The sequence below is a fragment of the Dipodascopsis tothii genome, assembly GCF_038497935.1.
Source record: "Dipodascopsis tothii strain CBS 759.85 unplaced genomic scaffold V1510scaffold_1, whole genome shotgun sequence".
In the NCBI taxonomy this organism is placed as follows: domain Eukaryota; kingdom Fungi; phylum Ascomycota; class Lipomycetes; order Lipomycetales; family Lipomycetaceae; genus Neoaidaea; species Neoaidaea tothii.
The window spans coordinates 483,579-504,937 of NW_027117985.1; the positions used below are offsets into that span (position 1 = coordinate 483,579).

At 45.7% G+C, this 21,359-nt stretch overlaps 8 protein-coding genes and 1 non-coding gene across 9 annotated transcripts; 4 read left to right on the forward strand and 5 right to left on the reverse strand.

Annotated features, from left to right (window-relative positions):
• Window positions 1-389: 389 nt before the first annotated feature.
• On the reverse strand, window positions 390-6,741 carry V1510DRAFT_409312 (uncharacterized protein). The gene is made up of 5 exons (XM_066932564.1): window positions 6,101-6,741; window positions 3,939-6,065; window positions 3,554-3,906; window positions 2,389-3,517; window positions 390-2,352 (listed from the first exon to the last, which is right to left on the reverse strand). The coding sequence occupies exons 1-5, from the start codon at window positions 6,576-6,578 to the stop codon at window positions 758-760; spliced, it is 5,682 nt and encodes a 1,893-aa protein (XP_066791823.1). The 5' UTR covers window positions 6,579-6,741; the 3' UTR covers window positions 390-757.
• A 191-nt stretch (window positions 6,742-6,932) lies between these two features.
• Window positions 6,933-7,572, forward strand: V1510DRAFT_409313 (uncharacterized protein). The gene is made up of 2 exons (XM_066932565.1): window positions 6,933-7,301; window positions 7,335-7,572. Exons 1-2 carry the CDS (start codon window positions 6,973-6,975, stop codon window positions 7,438-7,440), a joined length of 435 nt encoding a protein of 144 aa, XP_066791824.1. The 5' UTR covers window positions 6,933-6,972; the 3' UTR covers window positions 7,441-7,572.
• Window positions 7,573-7,636: 64 nt separating this feature from the next.
• Window positions 7,637-10,391, reverse strand: V1510DRAFT_358860 (uncharacterized protein; the record flags this gene model as incomplete). The annotated part of the gene is made up of 2 exons (XM_066930946.1): window positions 7,637-10,081; window positions 10,116-10,391. The coding sequence occupies 2 exons, from the start codon at window positions 10,389-10,391 to the stop codon at window positions 7,637-7,639; spliced, it is 2,721 nt and encodes a 906-aa protein (XP_066791825.1).
• Window positions 10,392-10,729: 338 nt separating this feature from the next.
• Window positions 10,730-15,212, forward strand: V1510DRAFT_409320 (uncharacterized protein). The gene is made up of 8 exons (XM_066932566.1): window positions 10,730-11,112; window positions 11,152-11,227; window positions 11,276-11,537; window positions 11,572-11,661; window positions 11,702-13,297; window positions 13,336-13,461; window positions 13,498-13,615; window positions 13,650-15,212. Coding segments are annotated over exons 2-8 (3,660 nt in total). The 5' UTR covers window positions 10,730-11,112; window positions 11,152-11,225; the 3' UTR covers window positions 15,116-15,212.
• An 89-nt stretch (window positions 15,213-15,301) lies between these two features.
• Window positions 15,302-16,480, forward strand: V1510DRAFT_409326 (uncharacterized protein). The gene is made up of 6 exons (XM_066932567.1): window positions 15,302-15,564; window positions 15,600-15,681; window positions 15,720-15,830; window positions 15,870-16,020; window positions 16,054-16,135; window positions 16,170-16,480. The coding sequence occupies exons 1-6, from the start codon at window positions 15,338-15,340 to the stop codon at window positions 16,423-16,425; spliced, it is 909 nt and encodes a 302-aa protein (XP_066791827.1). The 5' UTR covers window positions 15,302-15,337; the 3' UTR covers window positions 16,426-16,480.
• Window positions 16,439-17,624, reverse strand: V1510DRAFT_409329 (uncharacterized protein). Its single transcript, XM_066932568.1, has 2 exons — window positions 17,433-17,624; window positions 16,439-17,395 (listed from the first exon to the last, which is right to left on the reverse strand). Exons 1-2 carry the CDS (start codon window positions 17,553-17,555, stop codon window positions 16,478-16,480), a joined length of 1,041 nt encoding a protein of 346 aa, XP_066791828.1. The 5' UTR covers window positions 17,556-17,624; the 3' UTR covers window positions 16,439-16,477.
• V1510DRAFT_409333 (uncharacterized protein) lies at window positions 17,615-18,859 on the reverse strand (the record flags this gene model as incomplete). Its single annotated transcript, XM_066932569.1, has 2 exons — window positions 17,985-18,859; window positions 17,615-17,951 (listed from the first exon to the last, which is right to left on the reverse strand). Coding segments are annotated over exons 1-2 (821 nt in total), but the record flags the coding sequence as incomplete, so codon positions are not given.
• On the forward strand, window positions 18,675-18,748 carry V1510DRAFT_t3. Its single transcript has one exon. It is a non-coding gene; the product is annotated as a tRNA-Val (tRNA).
• A 348-nt stretch (window positions 18,860-19,207) lies between the features above and the next one.
• On the reverse strand, window positions 19,208-20,383 carry V1510DRAFT_359004 (aspartic peptidase domain-containing protein; the record flags this gene model as incomplete). The annotated part of the gene is made up of 1 exon (XM_066930954.1): window positions 19,208-20,383. One exon carries the CDS (start codon window positions 20,381-20,383, stop codon window positions 19,208-19,210), a length of 1,176 nt encoding a protein of 391 aa, XP_066791830.1.
• Window positions 20,384-21,359: the final 976 nt, after the last annotated feature.

A 21,359-nucleotide genomic window follows, 5' to 3' on the forward strand; every position in this document is an offset into this window, starting at 1 on the left:
ATATGCTACAGTGGACTGCCATCGTGTGCTCAGAATCTCCAGACCACGGCACTTTGGTGTAGTCGTTGCCAACGTCCAATCTGATCTTCTTATCTTTACTTACAGCTCTGCCTATAGTATACCCAAATAGTTCACTTAACGGTCCGAGAGTTAAGCCTGCTCCAGGAAAAATGAGCAAAAATTGTAAGAAGGAAACGAATTTTATACAGGGAATGGGGGAATCTTTTTAAGGAATTTGTCCTACAAGTATACAGAACGAACCAAACATGAGCTTGGTGGGAGCAGCCGCGCTTCACACATGGGCGCGCCGGAAAACCTTACCAATGTTTGCACCATGCGATAAACAATGGAAACACGCGTCGTGCAGTATGTGCGACAACTTCTATGTATTTAAGCCATAGTTCGTAACTAATTCAATTTTTTGAGGAATATATACAGATACAACTGTGATTACGCAGGGGCGCGATTATATCACGTGACTGAGAGCACAGCGCGTTTAGCGCTGTGCGGCCACATGCATTCTGCCGTAGCGGAACGCTAGTACGCCCAGATAGCGCAAGCTGCTATGCAAGTACTAGGTTGTAGCTCCTACATTCAGAACAGAAGTAATGTAATGTAGTCTTGAAATGTTAACTAAAAATGGACTGCCCGGCGTTTTGGCTCTGCTTCAAGCAAAATAGTTAGACCCTTTATTCAAAGAGCAGAGAGCATCGGATGGCGGGACCTGGCATAGTGACCTATGAATTACAGGAGCGCGTCACGCGTCTCTACCCTTACCCTTAATCCATACTGTGCCAATACGCCGAAATAGTGACTGTACCACCAACCGAATTTCCTGACCTTGATCGCGACTCAATAGATCCACGCCCAATGGATAAAACGCCTCAGCGTGTTTCGCGAAGTCGGCCTGAGAAAATGCCAAATAGCCTTCTACTACCTCGATGACTACCGGCCGCCAGGCCGATATGTTCCGCTGCTGCGTCTCTTCGTCCAGCACGGTGTAGCCCTTGATGATATCAACGCACAGAGGTACAAGTGCCTCTTCAATGTGTTGCTTATTTGCAACCCGGTCCGGAGTTGTATCATGATACATTCGCAGCAAAATGTGAATATACGTGGAGGCTGCTCCTGATTCCTGCTTTAGAAGATTTGGTAACTGCTTCATAAACCCTTGCTTCCATAAACGAACACGTAAATCCTTGTCATTATTGAACTTTCGCGCGAACGTGAAGCTCTTTTTTAGAACCCGCATGAGCACTAATAGCTCTTGTGAAGGGATGTTGGTGTAAACCTCGTCGTTGAGAAATAACTCAGAAACGGTATCGATCATCAACAGCTGAAGTACACACTTCACGATAATTTGGTTGAACTCCTTCTTCTTAGAGGCGGAGACTTGAACCTGACCCCCATGTGTGGTGTCGTTCTCACCGTTGGTAGGGGAGACCGAGTCAGAAAGTCTTTCACGCTGAGTACGGTCCGTTTCTTCGTTCGCGGCAGGGTGGGCTAATCCATTAATCTTGAGTCCTATAACATCAATTTCCTCGGTGGGAGTAATGGGAGGTGCCACTCCTTGGGAAAGAAATAATTGGTATGCAGTAGTGGTCTCAAATAGCGTGACAAAAGCATCTACTACTTTCGACCAATGCTCCTTTCTGAACTTCTGTACATTTTGCAGAATTAGTTGTTGGAGACAAGAGCTGCCAATTCGCGCCAGAGTGTCGTTTTCTTGACAGATACAACTTATTAGTAGATCGAGGAAGCCATCGAGCATCCTCTCCAAAGCATCGAAATAATGCGTGAACAAGGCAATCAAATTTCTCAATGCTTGAATCATCGTAGTAGAGAGCCAAACAGACATATCCTCGTGGTTGTTAAATCTGGACATTTCAGATCGAGATTTGAGGACAATGAATATTGGGAAGAGCAATTGCCGACAGACCAAGTCCCAAAAATCAGGCTGGTAGTCTCCTCCATATTGCACTAACGTATCGAATAAGTAATTCAGAGCACGAGACCGAACTTCTAAATCTTCACCCGTCATGATAATGTCATGAAAGGCGAACAGAATAGGGAACCAAAATTTGACGGAAGGATCTTCAATGCTGGCTTTTATCATGGAGCTATTGCCCAGCTTCTCGCCGTCCAATACGGCGTCTTGATATTCCATCATTTTGCCGATCATTCCGCGTAGCATTTCGATAGAGTGTAGACTTATTTTCTGAAATCGGTGATTCTTTGCGAGCTCCGTTAAGCAAACAGCCATACCAGCAAAGCTCCCTTGAGCCATTACAAGCTCGAAGTGATCACAATAGATCAGTTTAACATTCTCCAATGAGAATGACACCAGTGATTCTAAAAGTCAGTGTTATTATGTAACATTCCACGTACCTGATTGTTCAGCGGCAGCGAAAGTGAACACACCAAACATGGTCGCCCAACCCGACCGCACATTACCGGCGCGTGCAAGAATCATTTGATGAAGACATCGCAGTACCATGTCCTTCACCATGAGATTCGAGTTATTGACAAAGATATGTTCGAACGACCGCAGGAAATCTTTTTGGAATTTAAAATGTGGCAACTCTTCCATTTCAAAGAACCGCATAGATAGTTGTCGCAAGGAATCTAGGGCAAAAAAAACCACAGTAGTGTTACTATGACATCCCACTTGATTGAATTGCTCGCCCATTATCGCCCATAGATTAGACCATTCAACTCTAATTCGATCCATGTTATAGTAACTGACGTCGACCATTTTTTGCAAAGAGAAAGTGCGAGGGTTTGCGCTTTGACCAGATGACTGGATCTCTTCTCTGGAGACTTCGGTTAGCGCACGTACAAAATGCACGATTGCATCACCCGACAGAACAGCGCTCTGTGTGAATATTTTGTCCATAGCGATGACGATTTCACGTCCCCGACTTTCTTCGGCCACTATGACTGAAAATGGAGTGACGATGGAGCCAGATCTGGCTCTTGTCTGTCGCGACAATGACACAGAAGACTTAGAACGTTGGCTTTCGCTAGAGTCCCGACTAGCGAGTCGAGCTAGAGAAATGTCGGGAATGACCCCTTCTGAGATTCCTGAACTGATCAGTTGGAAGCGCTCTAGCTGGCTGATGCACAATAGCACATCCTTCCAAGAGTCCTTTAAAAGATTTCCCTCGAGTAACGCGACGTCGAGTAAAGATTTAACAGCCTCAACATGCTTAGTCTTCATCTCACTGAGGTTTTGAAGGTTGGTGTACTTTGATAAACTGCTGACAAAAGAGATTCTTGCAAGTTGGACGTCAAAAAGACAGGCAATTCTGATCGCTAGCTTCATGCCCTCTAGGCAGGATCTGATGATATCGGGGTCGTCCGTATCCTGCATTGGGCCGGAAAGGCCTGCTAGAAATGACATCCACACCACCTCAAACATCGGGCCAACGTGACCGATATGGGAAGCGCTATAAAATATCGAAGATTTTTCATCGTCATTGTTCCTCTGTGCTCGCACTAAGTTTTTGAAGAGTGTCTTTTGGGCCGTCAGTTTGGTCATATCTCAACTTACCTCTGTCTTATTTGCCATCTCTCGAGAAGCCTGTATGTAAGATTCACGCTGGAGATCACGACCAACAGTAGCGATCACTTGACCAATATTTGCAGCAAGCGAGGTTGGTGCTGCGACAGTCTGTGGAACGCCTGAAAGCAAGGCAGCCTCATGTTCCGATTTCAAAATGATCTCATTTGTGAGAATTTCATCATAGATTTCATTGAGCAGCTCAGAAGGCAAGTCCGCGTTATCGTTGATCCCTTTATTGTTCTTGAAAAAATCATCTTTAGTCATCCGATTCTTCACCTGGGGACTGTGAAGATCAGTGTTAAGCATAATAACTGAATAGGCCAGAACATATGCGGTATCTGTAATTAGAAAAATAGCGCAAGTAACTTTCCTGCATTTGCGAAAATGTCAGGGTTGCCTGAGATATATCGTTCCGCAAACTTGAGCATAAATCTGTCAATTTTTTGAGCCTCACCAGGAAGACGGAATGCCTGTAGGAATCGTCGGAGAGCGTCAACAAACTTCATTGACGTAAAATCCATGAAGTCGATAAAGGCGTGCATTATTGAAACATTCTCAGCATCTCCTTCGCCCAAATATTCTCCAATCATCGTCTTGCTTAGTCCCTCAGTATTGAGTAAAAACGATGCAATTTCCTGTGGATCGCGTGAAGAAAGAAAACCGTTCTCCACTAACGAGTCTATTCCACGTTTCGGCTTGAAGTTGAACATACGGATGCCATCTAGTAGTGCTGTCTTTCTATGCTTCAGAGACTCGAACTGTGTGGGGTCATCAATAGGAGTGGTACGCCCGTTTGTACGTGTAGGTGCCTCAAGTCCCAAATTAACGGTTGAAGCACTTGGTGTTCCTGGCGTTCCTGAGCGGGAACATTCCTCAGTGGAATGCTCCGTTTCGTGAGTGGATTCTGTGAACCGAGCGGTGGCATCCGCAATTCCATTTTGAGACCAGGTAACCAGGGAACGTAAAACAGCCACCAGACACTCAAGAGCTTGGCGTTTCAAGATATATTCTATCGGCACGATCGAAGCATCAATACTATGTGCCTGTATTGAAGAAGCGGCGATCGAAAATGAAGGTGGAATCGCAACTCCTGAATGCGCCGGAGTGACATTTTTGTGCTGCTCTTGGTACTGTTGCAACTGAAAGGGAGTCAAATGTACTGGCGTCGCCGAAATTTTTGACAGGTAATCCAATAAACGTTCATATATGTTGACCAGGACTTTGTTATCGCAATCATAGTTCAGATAGATCTCGACCAGTGCGCGAGGATCTGAGCACAGCTTTTCAAGATTACCAAGAAGGTACTGCTTCTGATGAGGGGAGGAGTTTTTCATTTCCAAAATTGAGAGGTATATCTCTGAGATAAAAACTTCAATCTCTTTTTTCATTTGGCTGCGCAAATTTAATAGTATAAGCCAAAATAAGTCACAGCATATTTCGAAGACCGCTGGAACAGGGCTAGTTGCATTGCGAGAGAGGCAAAGACATAGGTACTGTCTGATAGCATGAACAAATAAGGTTTCCTCGCTGGAAGAGTTCGAACGAATTATCACATCCGGAGAAGAAAATATTACCATATGCGAGCTGAGAATGGCGTATATTAAGTGCAAAGAAAGAAGCTTCGATCGCATGGCGTGTGATTTCAGGTCCACATTTCCAGAGGCATCGATGGACTTAATGGATAGTTTGCACATAGCACGAAATACCAAGAAAGCATCTCTTACAAACAACTCATTTTCGTTCTTCAGATCGTCCGTGACGGTCTCGGCTGTACGCTCTTCGTCAAACGATTTTCGATTTTCGAAGGATTCAAGAGTGATTTTTTCACCTGCTGGTGATGGTAATATTCCATTGGGGTGTCCTGCCACCTGCTCATCTTCTCCAAGCCTGGTTGGCTCCTTGTTGATAGCAACTGAGCCATTCTGAGAAATTGATAGTTCACCAGCACTTTCTTTCGGTGTCATATCCATTTCAAGATTGGACGTGTTCTCAGAAAGTGACGTGGCTGATCCTCTGATCTCCACGTTAGGGGCTACTTTCAGATCTGACCGCTTGCGCATTCGTGATTTAACTCGCTCGAAAATAACATTAACAGCTTGAGTCAAAGTCGCCTGAGCGATGGCCTGATTGGAGTTGAAACGCGAAAGAATGAAGATGTTGTAGGTCTGTCTGATTGCTTTCAAGAGCGCAGCGCCATGAACTACCAATTTTTCGTTCAGTATAGCGGCCAATAACGCTTTTATAATCTGCAGTTCGACGCGCTCCTCCGTATAGTCTGCCTTAAAACAGTCGCAAACAGTCTCCACGGCGAAATCCACGAGTTTCGCGGGACGACGATCCTCTCCGCCATCCGAAATGGTGCCAACAAAATACGAGAAAGAGAAGAGCTTGCCAATACAATCGAGGGCCACGACTTTTATATCCGAGTTATTTGTTAATGTTGCTAGCCTTAACGCTTCAAAAATAGTCGCGGGCTGAACAGAACTGTCCTTTATGCCGTCTATGGTCAGTTTGACGATCAGGTGTCTATTTTACCTAAGGCCTTCTTTAAGCTCGCCTGTAGTGGTCCTCGTCGACCATCCTTGGTAGCTGAGACTGTCTCTAAAGCCTTGTGGACGAAGACCATGGATGATAGCGTTCCGGTGGCGGCCCCAGAGCCCGATCCACGGCTACTAATGGTCACTGGAGGTGTTATTGAAGGCGAGGAGCTTGAAGACGAGTGAACGGGTTCACCACCAGTTATCGATATATTCTCAACCGGTTTCTCGAGTCCCAAAGATGACAAGTTAGCTGACGTAGTCGTCTCGGGGTGCTCCGTGCCATTGATGGTCATGTCTCCATTATGAGAAGCGCCCGACTCGATAATCGCTCGCTCGCCCTCCTTAATCACAGACTCCGCCATGGATGTACCAGTGCTGATGCTATCATCTGGGGTGTGATCATTATCTCCTGCCATTGTATTTTCAATCCTGGCGTCCGCCGCGACCGTCGCGGACGGCGCGCTATCTTCCATAATTAATCAATCCACAATCCACGTTAAGCTGTGGCTCGGCAAATGAATCCGCACCACAGATTCTTTTGACTGAGAACCCGACCGCGATAGAAACTCGCAAGTATACTTATAGTTGAACGAGTCCTGCGTTATATCGTATGCTGCCTCTTCACTTTATTTGTCCAGAGATTGAATAATAAAGGAGTAGGTGCGGTAACTGGCGAGACTAAATATGCGTAAGTACGCTAACCAATATTAGGCTCTCTCTTGAGACTCCATAGTCGAGCTTCCATCGTATTATCACGTGATTTGCATTCGCGAAAGCGCCAGTAGTTTTTTACTAGCCGGGTAAACGTGGCTCCCAGAAAAAATTCGATCTACCAAGCAGAACGCACACTTCTATCACTGTACTACCATGTCTGCGCTTCTCTTTGATGATCTCTTTACTGTGACCTCTGTCGATTCAAAACGATATGACCGAGTCTCCCGTATTACCGCTACCTCTAATACCGCTGACGATGTGCACTTGACACTTGACATCAATACGGAACTTTTTCCAATAGTGAACAGTGAGACGATCTCAGTGGCCGTTTCAAAGACCTTGTCTTTCGATGGGGAAGAGACTGTGGCCTCCAGTACTGGATGGCGTGAGCCACGACCTGGCGAGCGTGGTTTGGCAGATGACTACGACTACGTCATGTACGGCACAGTGTATCGATTTGAGGAAGGCAAGAATGACAACGTGTAAGTCTCTGCATTGATCTTAACTAACATCAGCTCGGTTTACGTCTCTTTTGGAGGCTTACTATTATGTCTTGAAGGTGGCTATAAAAAACTATCGACTTTAAAGCAAGAGAATGTTTATCTGCTTATTCGGCGGTAAATTTACAGACTCGTTACGCGCCGCATGATAGCCATATATTTGTATAATAGCTCATCTCTCAAAATATGAAGAACATAATTCGGCTCGCCAATTTTTTGATGCATAAGCCGTCTTTATCGTACATTCACTTTATATACACATAGCAAATCATCGCTCACGTAATAAAAGTCCTCTCTCGCGTAGCTACCGGCTCAAATCACAATAGTCCATCCTGTTTGCCGTCACATATACCTCGTTCGAGTACGTCAAGCGCTCGCTCATAATATACAGGACTGTGGTGGAAGATGCTACGCCCAAAAACTGGCTCACCAAAACGCTTGTCCACGTCGTTGATAACTCGTCCCACCACCCTTGTAGCTTTCCTTGTGCGACCATCATGCGCTTCAAATATGGTGCTGGTAGTAACATGGTATACCTCACCGGGCGGCACGAGTTTTTCGTTACTCATCGAAGCTCGCAGATCTTCTAGGACCGACCAAAGATAATCGTCATCTTGTGCATCGAACATGGCACCGCGTGATGCGAACTTGGAGAATACACGTTGGCGTATCTGCTTGACGACACCCTCCTTATCCTCCTTGAAAGCTAAAGCCACGTTTTGAAAATCTCGCAACACGCCCAATGATAAGCATGGAACGATGTCCAGGCCGTAAACCACCGAAGTGCAAAGATAGCGAGTGAGTAGACGCAATTCAGAGCTCATAGTTGCTGGTGGACCGAATGCATAGCAATGAATCTTTAGGCCTGATGGCAATGTTGATGAAGCTGACGTAACAAAATTTCCATCCTTATCTGGCTCGGAAATGAGCAACCCAAGTAATGCGCCAACACCTCCTCCTAGTGAATGTCCACAAATGACCAGTCCGTAATCAGAGCCCAGCTCTTCCAGAGCTAGCTTAATGGTGATCAGAACACGGCTGGTAGGTCGCTGAAGAATAGTAGCGGATTTGAGCATACCGCTGTGCGCCTTATACTTGAGACCTTTCCACTCAAACTCTTCGTATTCACAAGTAAGATCTGTGAGAACATCCTCCAAACCAAGAGTACCACGAATTGTAAGTACCACAGCCTTATTTATATGGTCGACTGCAACAAAATGCACCAGTGGTATTCCACCAGATTTGTCAATTGCACTGTCCTGGAAGCTCGATAGTAGAATATGGTCAAGACCGACACCAGTGTGACTAGCAAATGCATGATGTTCTGCATGATGAGCATCTGTCGCAGGAAATATACGGTCGGGTATGCCTAATCCCAGGAGACGCATAAACGACTGCCCATAAGATGCAGACGCGAAACGCATGTAGCGTGCCATATTAGTACAAATATGAGCAGGAGGAAACAGCTGGATTTGAAGTTCATCCCCTGTATTAAAAACCAGTGACGTCTGTGATTGAGTCGTACGTAGAGTGTATGCGGCTGAGTTCCGTCTTTTACGACCGGAAGGAGTCCGTGAGAGCGAAGGAGCTGTAGCTTGCTGGCCCTGAAGTTGTTGAGTGCTTGTCTGAGGATGAGGTGAAGACATTTCCGCCTCTTTGTTATCGATACCATGTTGAATATCCTTCAAAGTTGGGACTAGATTCCAAGAGGAACCACGATTGTGATGATCTGGTGTAGGTGGATACGAGCTTAGGCGCATGACCTGATCAGGATGTTTGATCGATTGAATAGTCATGTTTAATCGTTTAGCGCGCTGTTCAGCCTTCAAGCTGCTAGAGAATCGATGTCCGGAGTGTGATGAGGACGAGAGAAGATCGACAGGAACGTTCACTGAATGAATAGACTTGTCTGTGTGGCTTCGGGATGGAGAAAGGTCAGCTAGGCAATATGTCACATCTTCTTCTGGCACTAATTCAGTATCGCTGCGGTGAGCGTCAATTTCCATACACGGACGAATAACTTCGCCTGTTCGGGTCTCTGTTGCTTCTGGTGTATGTATCCTCAGATGGTTTTCGGAATGGCGATCGTACGTAGAGTTCGCAGGCGATTCCGGGACATTAGCAGGCGTAGAGATAGTGTTCAATTCGTCGCCTGTCCCATTCTTTCGGTTTAGCTTTCGACTCAGTGTTTGAAACTGCAGACGATATCGTGGCTTCTCGCCTTCGTGTGAACGAATAGTTTCCTCAGTCACTATAGCGTTCTCTGGGATGGTGATTGATGAACCATCACTCCCGATGAGCTCAATTGTCGTTGTTTTCTTGGTGACCTCGTCGGTGGTCACGGTAGCCACAGCATCGGACGGTATTTTCGCTAAGAACGATATTTCATCACCGAACTCGTTGCGCGACTTCTGCACCTGCAAGGTTCGAGTTTCACCTGTGTCTGACACTATGACATCCCATAATATGCGCATGTCAGTCCTTTCAATAGTGCGCCGCCAACCACGACTCTGTAGAATAGAAAAGCATGTAAGGCCTGAAACCAGTCCATATAGTCCTGCTCCATTTCCAAGCTCTCGACGTATCATAGTAATGATTGAAGCTATCGCGCGCGATGCCTCTGTGGAGCCAAAAATAGAATCTATCATATGTACTGAGTCTTGTGCTAAGTTGCTGGCAGTTGTTATGCCTTTGCTTGCAAGATGGAAAGATGCAGAAGTGAATAACTGAGCAAGTGTAGCAGCTTTATGAACAGTGGTCATCTGCTATTAGTATAGATCTGACAATGCCACTTACTCCAAAGTCAGTCCATTCCTCGCCATCGGGGACATCCACTTCGGTCTTCCATATAAGACTTTCGAGCGCGCGCTTATAGACATCTATGGTAGTAAGCGTCCCTATCCTCGACGATTCGAGTACAGTGTCCGAAACATATGTTCCTAACCGTAAGGCAATAGTTGTCGTCCGAGACACGGACGAAACGACGCAGGCAAGTGGGAAAGGAAGCAGCGTTCGCGATAAGACCGGTGCCTGCCGTGGCTCAGTCGTTCGCCACCAAGGCAGCAATGGCATTGTTACTGACGATTATACTCCTGATGATCTGGTATATGCCGGAGCGGCAAAATAAGGACAAAGGCCCGCCGTCCGGTCGTGACGAATAACGGTGATCTGAGCACCAAACCAGCAAGCTAAAAGGATCAACTTCGTGTCCTTTTATATCGACCGAGATTTCGCATTTACCTTTTGGATCAGACTTTATAAACCGTAGAGAAATGATGACCTACCGCAGACCGAAATACGAGTGTAGTTGTCTCGTTGTGTTGGCATACACCGGGTAAATATTTGTAGATCATAATACCACCACAATAAATAGTGACGACCAGGAGCCTTTTACAGGTGACAAAAATACTGATCACGAAGGTGTCACCGTGTAATGGGCAAGTGGTCAACACATCGTAGATGGCGACCTGTTTCTCTAAACCATCTCGCTAAGCCCATAGTAGATGGTGGTCAGAATTTCGGGGCATTCGTGACATTCGTGACACTTCGTGACACTTAGTGACACTTTGTGCTCGTGACGGAGCACAGTACGCTTACATCGCTCCAGTAGCAACGATTGAGATATGATAAAACCACCTAGCCCTAGCCTGTCGATCAACCCACAATTATGGTAGCACTGAGCATTGACCGTAAATCCGAATGAAACATACGTACGAAACGACAATACGCGGCCAAGTGGTAATGGCAGGGTAATAAATATGAGTTGAGGACAGCTATGTAAATTTCGTGACAGGTAAAATGTGCCACGTTTTGTAAACCCTAACCGCCACAGAAGCTTCGAGTCCAAGCTTTATCGCACAGTTCGCAAGACTATCTTTCTTATACACGACTCGCAACGCGAAGAAAATGTGAGAACATCACTGCGTGAGAATTCTTTGGGCTTTCCTAACAATCAGGTCTTCCTCGCTCGTGGACAATGCCACCGTGGTGGACGCTTCGTTGCACCACCGCCTGAGCCTTGCCCTGCGCGCATATGTCTGGCCCTTTTATGTGCTGTATCCTACATTTGGGTACTATTATTTCAACCATTATGATGAGTATATCAATGGCTCGGAATGGACGTTCGTGTACCTTGGCTCGATCATTTCCCTCCAAGTTCTGCTTTGGCTGATGACTCACTGGTCGGTCGAGATAGAGACTCTCTTTACCACCCGCAAGGTAGGCAGAAGTGATTTGACCGAGCTGACATAAGGCATCAGACCCACAAAGCGCCTCTCTCATTCGAGTTATCCCTGCAGCAAATTCAGGCAGCGCTTCTATCTGCAAAATCGTGCACACGAAGGTAAATTGATGAAGAAAGTGCGATTGTAGCTGACATCTAGATGAATGGTCCGGATGAGATTTCGTTCTTATTTCAAAAGCGCCGATTCATTTTTGAGCGTGAAACAGGCTCATTCAAACCTCCCGTTTATCCTATTGATGCCGGTGGCCTCAAAGTCAAGCATTTCCAACTGGCGGATGGTGTTTCTAATGTTGGAGTTGCCGTCAAGAAGTATGGACCAAACAAGTTTGACATACCGGTGCCCACGTTTAGTGAGCTCTTCTATGAGCATGCTGTTGCGCCTTTCTTTGTTTTCCAAGTCTTCTGCGTCGCCCTTTGGCTCATGGATGAACTTTGGTATTATTCCCTCTTCACTTTATTTATGCTTGTCGCCTTTGAGTCTTCCGTTGTTTACCAGCGACAGCGCACAATGATAGAGTTTCGTGGTATGTCAATTCAGCCGTATGGTGTTATGGCCTATCGCAACTCAAAATGGGCTGAAGTTCAGTCGGACGCGTTAGTGCCTGGTGATTTGGTCTCAATTGTTCGTACAAAAGACGATTCTGGACTGCCTTGCGATTTGCTTCTTATCAGCGGTAATGCTATAGTCAATGAGGCTATGCTCTCCGGAGAGTCGACTCCGCTGTTGAAAGACTCCATTCAGTTGCGTCCAGCGGAAGATTTACTCGACCTCGACGGACTCGACAAGAACTCTCTGTTATATGGAGGAACAAAGGTATTACAAGTTACGCCGGCTGTTGGCACGAAAATTCCCACCCCTCCTGACGCTGGAGCCCTCGCGGTCGTCACTAAGACTGGATTTGAGACTAGCCAAGGTAGTTTGGTACGGATGATGATATTTTCGACCGAGCGTGTGGGTGCTGGGAATGTGGAAGCCCTCTTTTTTATTCTTTTTCTTTTGGTATTTGCTATTGCGGCCAGTTGGTACGTTTGGACAGAAGGAGTGAAAGTCGATCGGAAGAGATCCAAGCTACTCCTTGATTGCATTTTAATCATAACCTCAGTCGTTCCTCCCGAGCTGCCTATGGAGCTGTCACTTGCCGTGAACTCTTCCCTGGGTGCCCTTGGCAAAGTTGCAATCTTTTGTACTGAGCCTTTCCGAATCCCCTTTGCAGGTCGTGTGGATGTCTGCTGCTTCGACAAGACGGGTACTCTTACTGGCGAAGACCTCTTGGTCGAAGGTGTCGCTGGAGTTCTCAATAAGCCCACTGATTTGCTTGATATTAAGCAAGCTGAACAAAATACAACGTTGGTTCTGGCAACCGCCCACGCACTGGTTCGTTTAGACGAAGGTGAAATAGTTGGAGATCCTATGGAAAAAGCCACTGTCAAAGCGCTCGCTTGGTCGGTTGGCAAGAACGACACACTTGCATCAACAAATCGCAATGGACCCTCTCTCAAGGTTAAGATATTGCGCCGTTTCCAATTTTCTTCTTCTCTAAAACGCTCGTCGAGTATCGCTGCAACTGGTAACAAGATGTTTGTGGGCGTTAAAGGTGCACCAGAAACCATCAAGACAATGATTACAACGCTTCCTGAGCATTATGAAGACACCTACAAGTACTTTACAAGAAGAGGCAGCCGCGTGTTAGCGCTGGCCTACAAGTACTTGCCCGACGATATATCTACCAACAAGGTAATTTTGGATTTACCTGTTATAATACTAATGCTCAGATTAACAATATTGATCGTGAAGAAATTGAATCGAATTTGAAATTCGCGGGATTTTTGGTTTTTACCTGTCCATTGAAGCCTGATGCTATATCGACTGTGAAGATGCTTAACGAATCCAGTCATCGGGTATGTTGTATAAACATCATATGAGCTAACGTCAAGGTCGTGATGATCACTGGCGATAATCCTCTCACGGCGGTTCATGTTGCCGAGGAGGTTGAGATAGTGACCCGCGAAGTCCTCATTTTAGATGCTCCTGAAAACAGTATTGACGACAAAGGTAAATATAAAAATATATTGAGGCTAACCATCAGATCTTGTTTGGCGTAATGTCAATGATACCATTACCATGCCAGTAGACCCTTCCGTTCCCATTTCCGGGGAGATTTTTGCGAAATATGATATATGTGTCACAGGATATGCTCTCGCAAAGTTTGTCGACTATGAGCATGTTTGGGATCTTATAAAGCATACTTGGATCTATGCTCGTGTTTCGCCTTCGCAAAAGGAATACATCCTTTCCAGACTCAAGGACGGTGGTTACACCACCTTGATGTGTGGTGATGGAACAAACGATGTTGGCGCTTTGAAGCAGGCACACATTGGTGTCGCTCTCCTCAACGGCACGGAAGATAGCCTCAAAAAGATGGCTGAAAATGCTAAAATCGAACGCATGAAGCAAGTCTATCAGAAGCAGGTTGACCTTATGGCCAGATGGGGCGGGAAAGTGCCTCCGGTTCCTCCGTTCATTGCTCACGTCTATCCTCCGGGCCCAACCAACCCCCACTACCGTAAGGCTATTGAAAGTCGCGGAGGGGTGGTAGACGAAGCTGCATACGCGTTGGCAATGAGATCCGGAAATTCAGTCACTTCTACTTCAGTGCAGACGCCTATGAAAGCCTCAGGCTTTGCAGAGAAGATGATGACTATGGTTGACGACGATGAAGACGAAGCACCTTCTTTGAAGCTGGGAGATGCCTCTGTAGCTGCACCCTTCACCTCAAAGCTGGCAAATGTTAACACCATTGCTCATATTATTCGTCAGGGTAGGTGCACATTGGTGGCAACTATCCAGATGTACAAGATTCTTGCTCTGAACTGCCTAATTTCGGCTTACTCACTCTCCGTACTGTATCTTGCCGGAATCAAGTTCGGAGATGGCCAAGCAACAATTTCAGGTGTATTAATGTCTGTCTGCTTTATGTCTATTTCCCGTGCGAAGTCTGTGGACAAACTTTCAAAGGAACGTCCCCAGCCTGGTATCTTCAACATTTATATCATGGGCTCAATCCTAGGACAATTTGCCATCCACATTGCAACTCTCATATACGTCACAAGGCATGTGTATATTCTAGAACCGAGAGCGGACAAAATCGACCTTGAGGCTGAGTTTGAACCCTCTCTGTTAAACACGGCAATCTATTTACTTCAGCTAGCTCAACAGGTTGCAACTTTCGCGGTGAATTACCAAGGACGACCGTTTCGTGAAGACATACGCGAAAATCGTGCCATGTTTTACGGCCTGGCCGGTGCTGGTCTCTTGGCTTTGGCCGGTGCTACCGAGTATATGCCTGAATTGAATGAACAGATGAAGTTGGTCCCCATGATCCCGGAATTTCGCACAAAGCTATGTGTTGCTATGATAGTCGATTTCTGCGGAAGCTGGATCATAGAGCACGGATTGAAGGCACTTTTTATGGACTACAAGCCCAAAGATATTGCTATCAGGAATGAGAGCCGAAGATCGGCTGAGGATATAATCATTAAAAAGAACAACTAGGAAGGTCAACCTTCTCGCGGTTTTGACTGACTGGTAAATCACATTGAATGTAAATTACCTAGTACATTGCGTTTACAATACAAATTCCTGGATTTTGTCTATCCGTCAGTGAGCACTAATTCACGGGCAGGGTAATTAAAGCTTATGCAAGAGGCCACAGCCAGCCGTAATTTTTCGTGTTTATCGATAACATAAGTTTAGAAGGAAGAGCACACTACAATTATGGCAACTGCCCATCCTCTAAAGATCGCGGTGGTCGGTTGTACTGGCTTCTCTGGTCGCCACATCACGATCGAACTTGTCAATCGTGGTCATGACGTGACGGGCATCTCTCGATCACCTGTGAACATCGGTAAGGCAGCGAACTTTTCGCCACTTGCTCTGGACGTCGTGCAAACCCCGACGAGTAATCTCGGAGATGTTTTTGCAAACTTCGACGTGATTATTAAGTATAGAGATGGTTTTTTTCAAGTCTGAGACAAAGTGCATTCGGACCACATACGGGCAGCGATTTCTCCTACATGACATATTTGGAAAGTATTCGTAAAATTGTGATGGCTGTAAAGGTAGAGAAATTTCAAGAAGGTACTTACGCATGAAAAAGGTAGCGACATCGGACAAGAGACCCTATATGATCAACATAGGCGGAACAGGGTCTTTGATCGTGAAATCCCTGGGTATTAATGTTGTCGACCACGATGCTTTTTGGATTCAGGTTCGCCAAATTTATCCCTCACTCACTGATTGCCTATAGTATGTCCGCAGTATCGCACAGAGTGAGGTTCATGTTCATTACTTCAAGGAGATCATACCCCAGCTCGGAGACATGCTCCAGAATTACCGCAACGCTATTATGGCTACGAAGCATTCAAAGCCGACACCCGACCAATTGGCTTATATTAAAGGTCGTACATATACATGCGCTTGTTAATAGACAGAGTACGAAGTGATGGCTGCCGGTTTCGACCACGATTTTATTCGTGCATGCCGTACTTCGTTTATGTTTTTTGAAGGGAACAGGTATAAAGGCAGAATATCATGAACTTACGAGAAGATCATTTGACTGGACATTTATTTCACCGCCAGCTATGTACTGCCCGGGAAAACGAACGGGATCGTACATTGCACACAGCTCCGGCTTTTTACCCGAGCCCAAAAATGCAGATGATCTGTTGCCTGGGATCGCTGCTTCAGATTTAGCAATCGCTATAGCTGATGAGGCAGAAACGCGAGAGAGGATGTTTCTACATTGGACAGCAACAGCAGATCAATCTGATGATAGCGTTGTACCTACCTACCCGTCGCTGTAGATTGGAATACGTCAGGGCTACAGTGTAGTTATTACAAATATATTTATAAAATTTAGGCAAAGTTATTGTAGATTTTCCAGTGCAAAGTCTCACCTGCTAGAAAAGGAACCACCGTAGTAACCCCCTCACCTATAGTCATAGGTACAACACTTTGCTCTTTCTTCAAGGTGACAAGCCAGCCACTTCTGTCCTCGGGAATCCTGTAGAACGTACGACCAAACTTAGAAGCAAAATCTTCCAACTTCTCTAACTTTCCGGCCTTCTCGAATATTTCAGCCAAATAAGCTAGAGCATGGGACTGGGTGTAAACACCCGCGGCAGCATTCCGACCTTTCTCTTTAGCAGATAAAGGATGCGGAGCAGAATCGGATCCGAAAAAAAACTTCTTGTTCCCTGAAGTAGCCGCTTCGATTAAGGCTTGTCGATCACTCGGAAGTTTTGCTACAGGCTTGCAAAAATTATGTGAGTTGCCAGCCCAATTATCCAGAGTTAAGTATAGATGATGGGCTGTGATTGTTGCAGCAACAGAGTCGCCACATTTCAAGACAGCTTCTACAGCAGCCTTTGAGGTACAATGCTCCAGAACTATCCGCAGTTTGGGAAACCTCTTATGTATGTCGAACAACGTAGGCAAAAAAGATTCCTCTGCGTTGAGTAAATGGATATCCGGATCACGGGATGGACACTCGCCGTGTAAATTAAGCACCATATCTTCTTCTTCCATTGCTGCGAATGTCGGGTAAAATGGTTCGTACGACTGTACTCCATGGTCAGAGTTCGTAGTTACTCCGTGAGGATAGCATTTGACGCCAGTGATTCCAGCTTTCTTCGCAGCTCGGATAACAGGGGGAGTTATCGCTGGTGACAGATAGAGCGTCATCAGATAGTTGACCTCTGGGTCAACATCCTTTAGTCTTTCCTTGTAATTTAACACGTCATCAACAGTTGTTAAAGGAGGGACTAGATTTGGCTGGAATATTGTTAGGATCTTGACAATGTGTACATACCATAATATAAGCAACAGAAACACCACCTTGCCTGATGGTGGGCACCACAAGGCGCATCATGTCCCCATCGCGGACATGGACATGGAAATCAGCGATCGGGGGGATTGTTATCTCAGATGACATTCAGCTAAATTCAAAGCTTTCGAAAGAGCAAATAAACTCGTGCTCTCGAGATGCAAGCTCGGGTCTGAAATATTTATTTGTAGTGTATCACCACCATTTTTTTTCCCACTTACGGATTAAATGCTATGCTCTATATTTAGATAAGACGGTCATGTACAGCGATAGATTATTTACTTAGTTTCACGTATTTTCGATGTAGAGGAAGTTTCTGCCAGATTTCCAAGATTGCCAATTAGCTCCTTGAAAAGTTCTCCGGGCATTTTTTGCGAGGTTTTTAGCTTTCCTTCGCTTGAAAGGGCGTACGCGGGGCATACCGTCCGTGACAATTTCAGCTTATTGAGCTCAATACCAGTTTTCTGATGAATTAACCGCGTAAGCTGAACCAAGAGAGACGAGCTTATGTCAGCAATATTATTGGCTCGTACTTGCCCCATTGCAAGTGTCAGCACATCATCTTCTTGCAAAGTAATTGTGATTTTTCTCAATGTTTCACACCCTATAATCCCAAATGTTAATTCCAGATCACCAGCGATGCGAACGGAGGCCGCCACGTAATTTTCCAGGCTCCTTTCTAACAGATCCACAGGTATAAGAAGCCGGCGAACGTTTGTATCAAAGAAACGCTCAAACCAACAGAAAAAAATACGTTGGAATTGCGATGATGATCTTATTAGTAAAAGAGGCCATTCTTCGCTGTTTGCCTTGACCAGATTTATGACAGCCACGGATCCGCCCCTGAATGAAACACGGATGCAGTGTCGGTCAGTTATCTCATGAATGTCAGGTTCTTTGAGGCATTCCCAGTCAATGCTTTGAATCTCTTGGCCGCGTGAAACCCCACTGTTTTCATGACCAGGAGGGGTCTGGAAAACTAATCCAAGATGCGACCGTAACGTGCTTGCATAAGTCCCTATCTCATTCTCTGAAAGAGCCTTTTTTCGAAAAGGCGTTAGGGAAAATGTCGAGTAAGAAATCCCGTAAAGCGCGGCTCGAGAAGTGTTCCTCTGGTTGCGCGTCAGGTCCTCCATGAAGTCAAGTGTAGTATACTCAAAAAATTACAGAATCTGATGCGACACGTGTTTCGATTAATATACCATGACGCGTAATTAATATGCTTATGGTTCGATGGTCTAGTTGGTTATGGCATCTGCTTAACACGCAGAACGTCCCCAGTTCGATCCTGGGTCGAATCATGATTTTACTTTTATTTTTGTTAGTTTGTTGTAGTTTCGGCAAATATGTGTGACAACCCTAGCTATTGGGACACACTAACGCCGTTCGGTGGCCAACGCCATTGAAGTGGGACTACCACGCGACTTGACAGTTATGGTACTTTTGTACCAAGTTATTGCTGTCCTTATCATAGACTAGTTGCCGCTCAGATAACAGTGTAAGTCGGACGACGTAGATATGTAGACAAATGTGTGGAATCAATTCTATTCACCTTGCTAATCTCTATAATCATCTATACAAAACAAAATCGAAGGATTATATCAATTATATCAAGGTTGACTCAGTAAATAATGCATAGAAATAGACGAAATATTAGTTCAGCCAATGCAACAAGACCATAGACTGTATGTAAGCAGTCATCTAAATATCAAAACCCAAATGAAACATGATAATATACATCAAATATCAGACAGTCGACTTCAAGGACTGCGGAAACCGACACGCTTTTCCTCAACGTCGTAAACAGTAATGATCTTGCTTAACAGGGGTTCGCCCATTACCCAGAGACCTCCGAGGTCCGCCTCCGCCAGGAATCCGACACAGTAGCCGGAACCATCCTTGACTTTTCCAATGGAAAGATCTGTCAAAGGAAAAAGCCAGCCAGCATGCTCAACATGCAACGAAGGCTGCTCATAACAAGGGTAGCTCCAAAAACCATTAGCAAGCGGCTGCGCGCCTGGAATAAAGTTGTAAAAAAGGCGTACATCCTCAGGAGGTGCCAGCACAAGTGGCGACGTGACATCCAAAACACCATGGATGTTACTGAGAACTGTGTTGCCATTCATCAGCAGTGACTTAAAGAGCAACTGCCAAAACCCCACAGTCTTCACGGTAGCCCAAAGAGGTTCATCGATCTTTCTCGAAAGGCCACCAATGGCGAGCTTGAGGTCATTGTCCCCACGGAACTCAAGAGTAAACATTTTATCAGCAATAACTCCCGTAGAAGTAGCTGATTGGAGAAATGGAGTCATCTCCGTTTGCGTGAGTGAATCGAAGGCAAGACCAATCATTCCGCCAGAAGGATTAAGGGTTCTCACCGACGCTCTATGGGGCGTACAATGAGCAAAATCTGAACCAAAGGATAATTCAGCAATAGTCAGATTATCGTTAGAAGCGACACAGTCACGAAAAACTTGTTTGCGCTCTGTGAAGTACGTCTGAGAGTTCTCACTGTCAAATCGTGTTCCATGAATGGAAGTGGTACTCTCCACCCATGAATCAGCTGAAGTCATATCAATATCAAACTCGATAGCTTGAGCAGGATTCCCTAATCCAACCTCGGAATACCAGTTGCCTTCTTCACCAATCGGAGCTAGACGGTCGTTCAAAGGCAAAGGCTTCCGTACCACTCTGTTTCCCTGAATCTCACGTTTCGTGCGTGAATAACGGTTTACTGTTCTCTGCAAAATTGCTGTGGCCTTCTTGAAATCCACTTCGGAGTCTGCGTCGAAAGGTGACCCTCCCCTCCGCTGCAAATCCATCACAGTTACGCCCTGCCCATCACCACCATAATAAGAGAGACCAGCCTCTGTACGTTCGGCTGCCACAGCGGCGCAAACTACTATGGCAGTAACGATGACAGATTTAATTCGCATGCTTGTATGATTGGAAAAAGAAGAATAGATATGCTGAAGGCCAGATAAAAAAAGGAGACACAAATGCTCCTTTAAATAACACAGACCGTAAGAAGAACAACAGCTGGTATTAAAGATATTCGTAGTCAACACCTCTCCTGCCAATATTCCCGCTGATTACTGGAGTACCAGGATCCACCAGGCGTTGGGTAAGTAAGCGTACGTTGAAGAGTTTGTAGAGGGAAGATATATTTATATAAACGTTTGCGTTTACCTTACAGCCATGCTACGTGCGCCACTATGGCACACCGAATACCCGTGCAGCCATTTAGTGTCCCAGAACTAACGTCGCCGCGCGAGTAACTAGGTTAAAATTCTGTGCAGCAGTATCCAAACAGGGGATACTTTCTGCCATTCGACTTTTGCCATCTGAACCTAATGTCAAAAAACGGAAACGCGCGCTTGGTTGCGCCAATGGGTTAGGGGAGCGTTATAGAATAGCACTATCTGCTACACCTTCTATTGCACGTGTAGGCACAGCTTCTAAACATGGCCGGTTTATCCACATAGCTGGACAGTCCGGTGCACCGGAAAAGGAAAAAAGCAAACCAACGAGCCGTTCGTAACTCTCATGTTCTTAACATTGTATGTCCACCAGGGACATGGAATGGGCAACAGCGCGCCCATCTAGTTCTATAGCCGTTCTGTTCTTCACACCAGAGACGACATCGACAGTTGGGAAATGCGGCTCTCACTAGCTAAGGCGCTTTTTTCAAATGGAATAGTACACAGCTGAGCGACAAGATCAACGCAATCATGGAATATTGCTCCAGATACACCATAGTTTGCAAAATGCTGCCATGTCCGTCATCTCTGCTCGGTGCAGTCTTCTGGCGCCCGTGAAGTTGTCCCAAATCACACAACCTGCATCAGATATTATTCTGGGAAAAGAGTCTTCAGCTTGGTCGATCGATATGTTGCTTCCCGCTCTGTCACG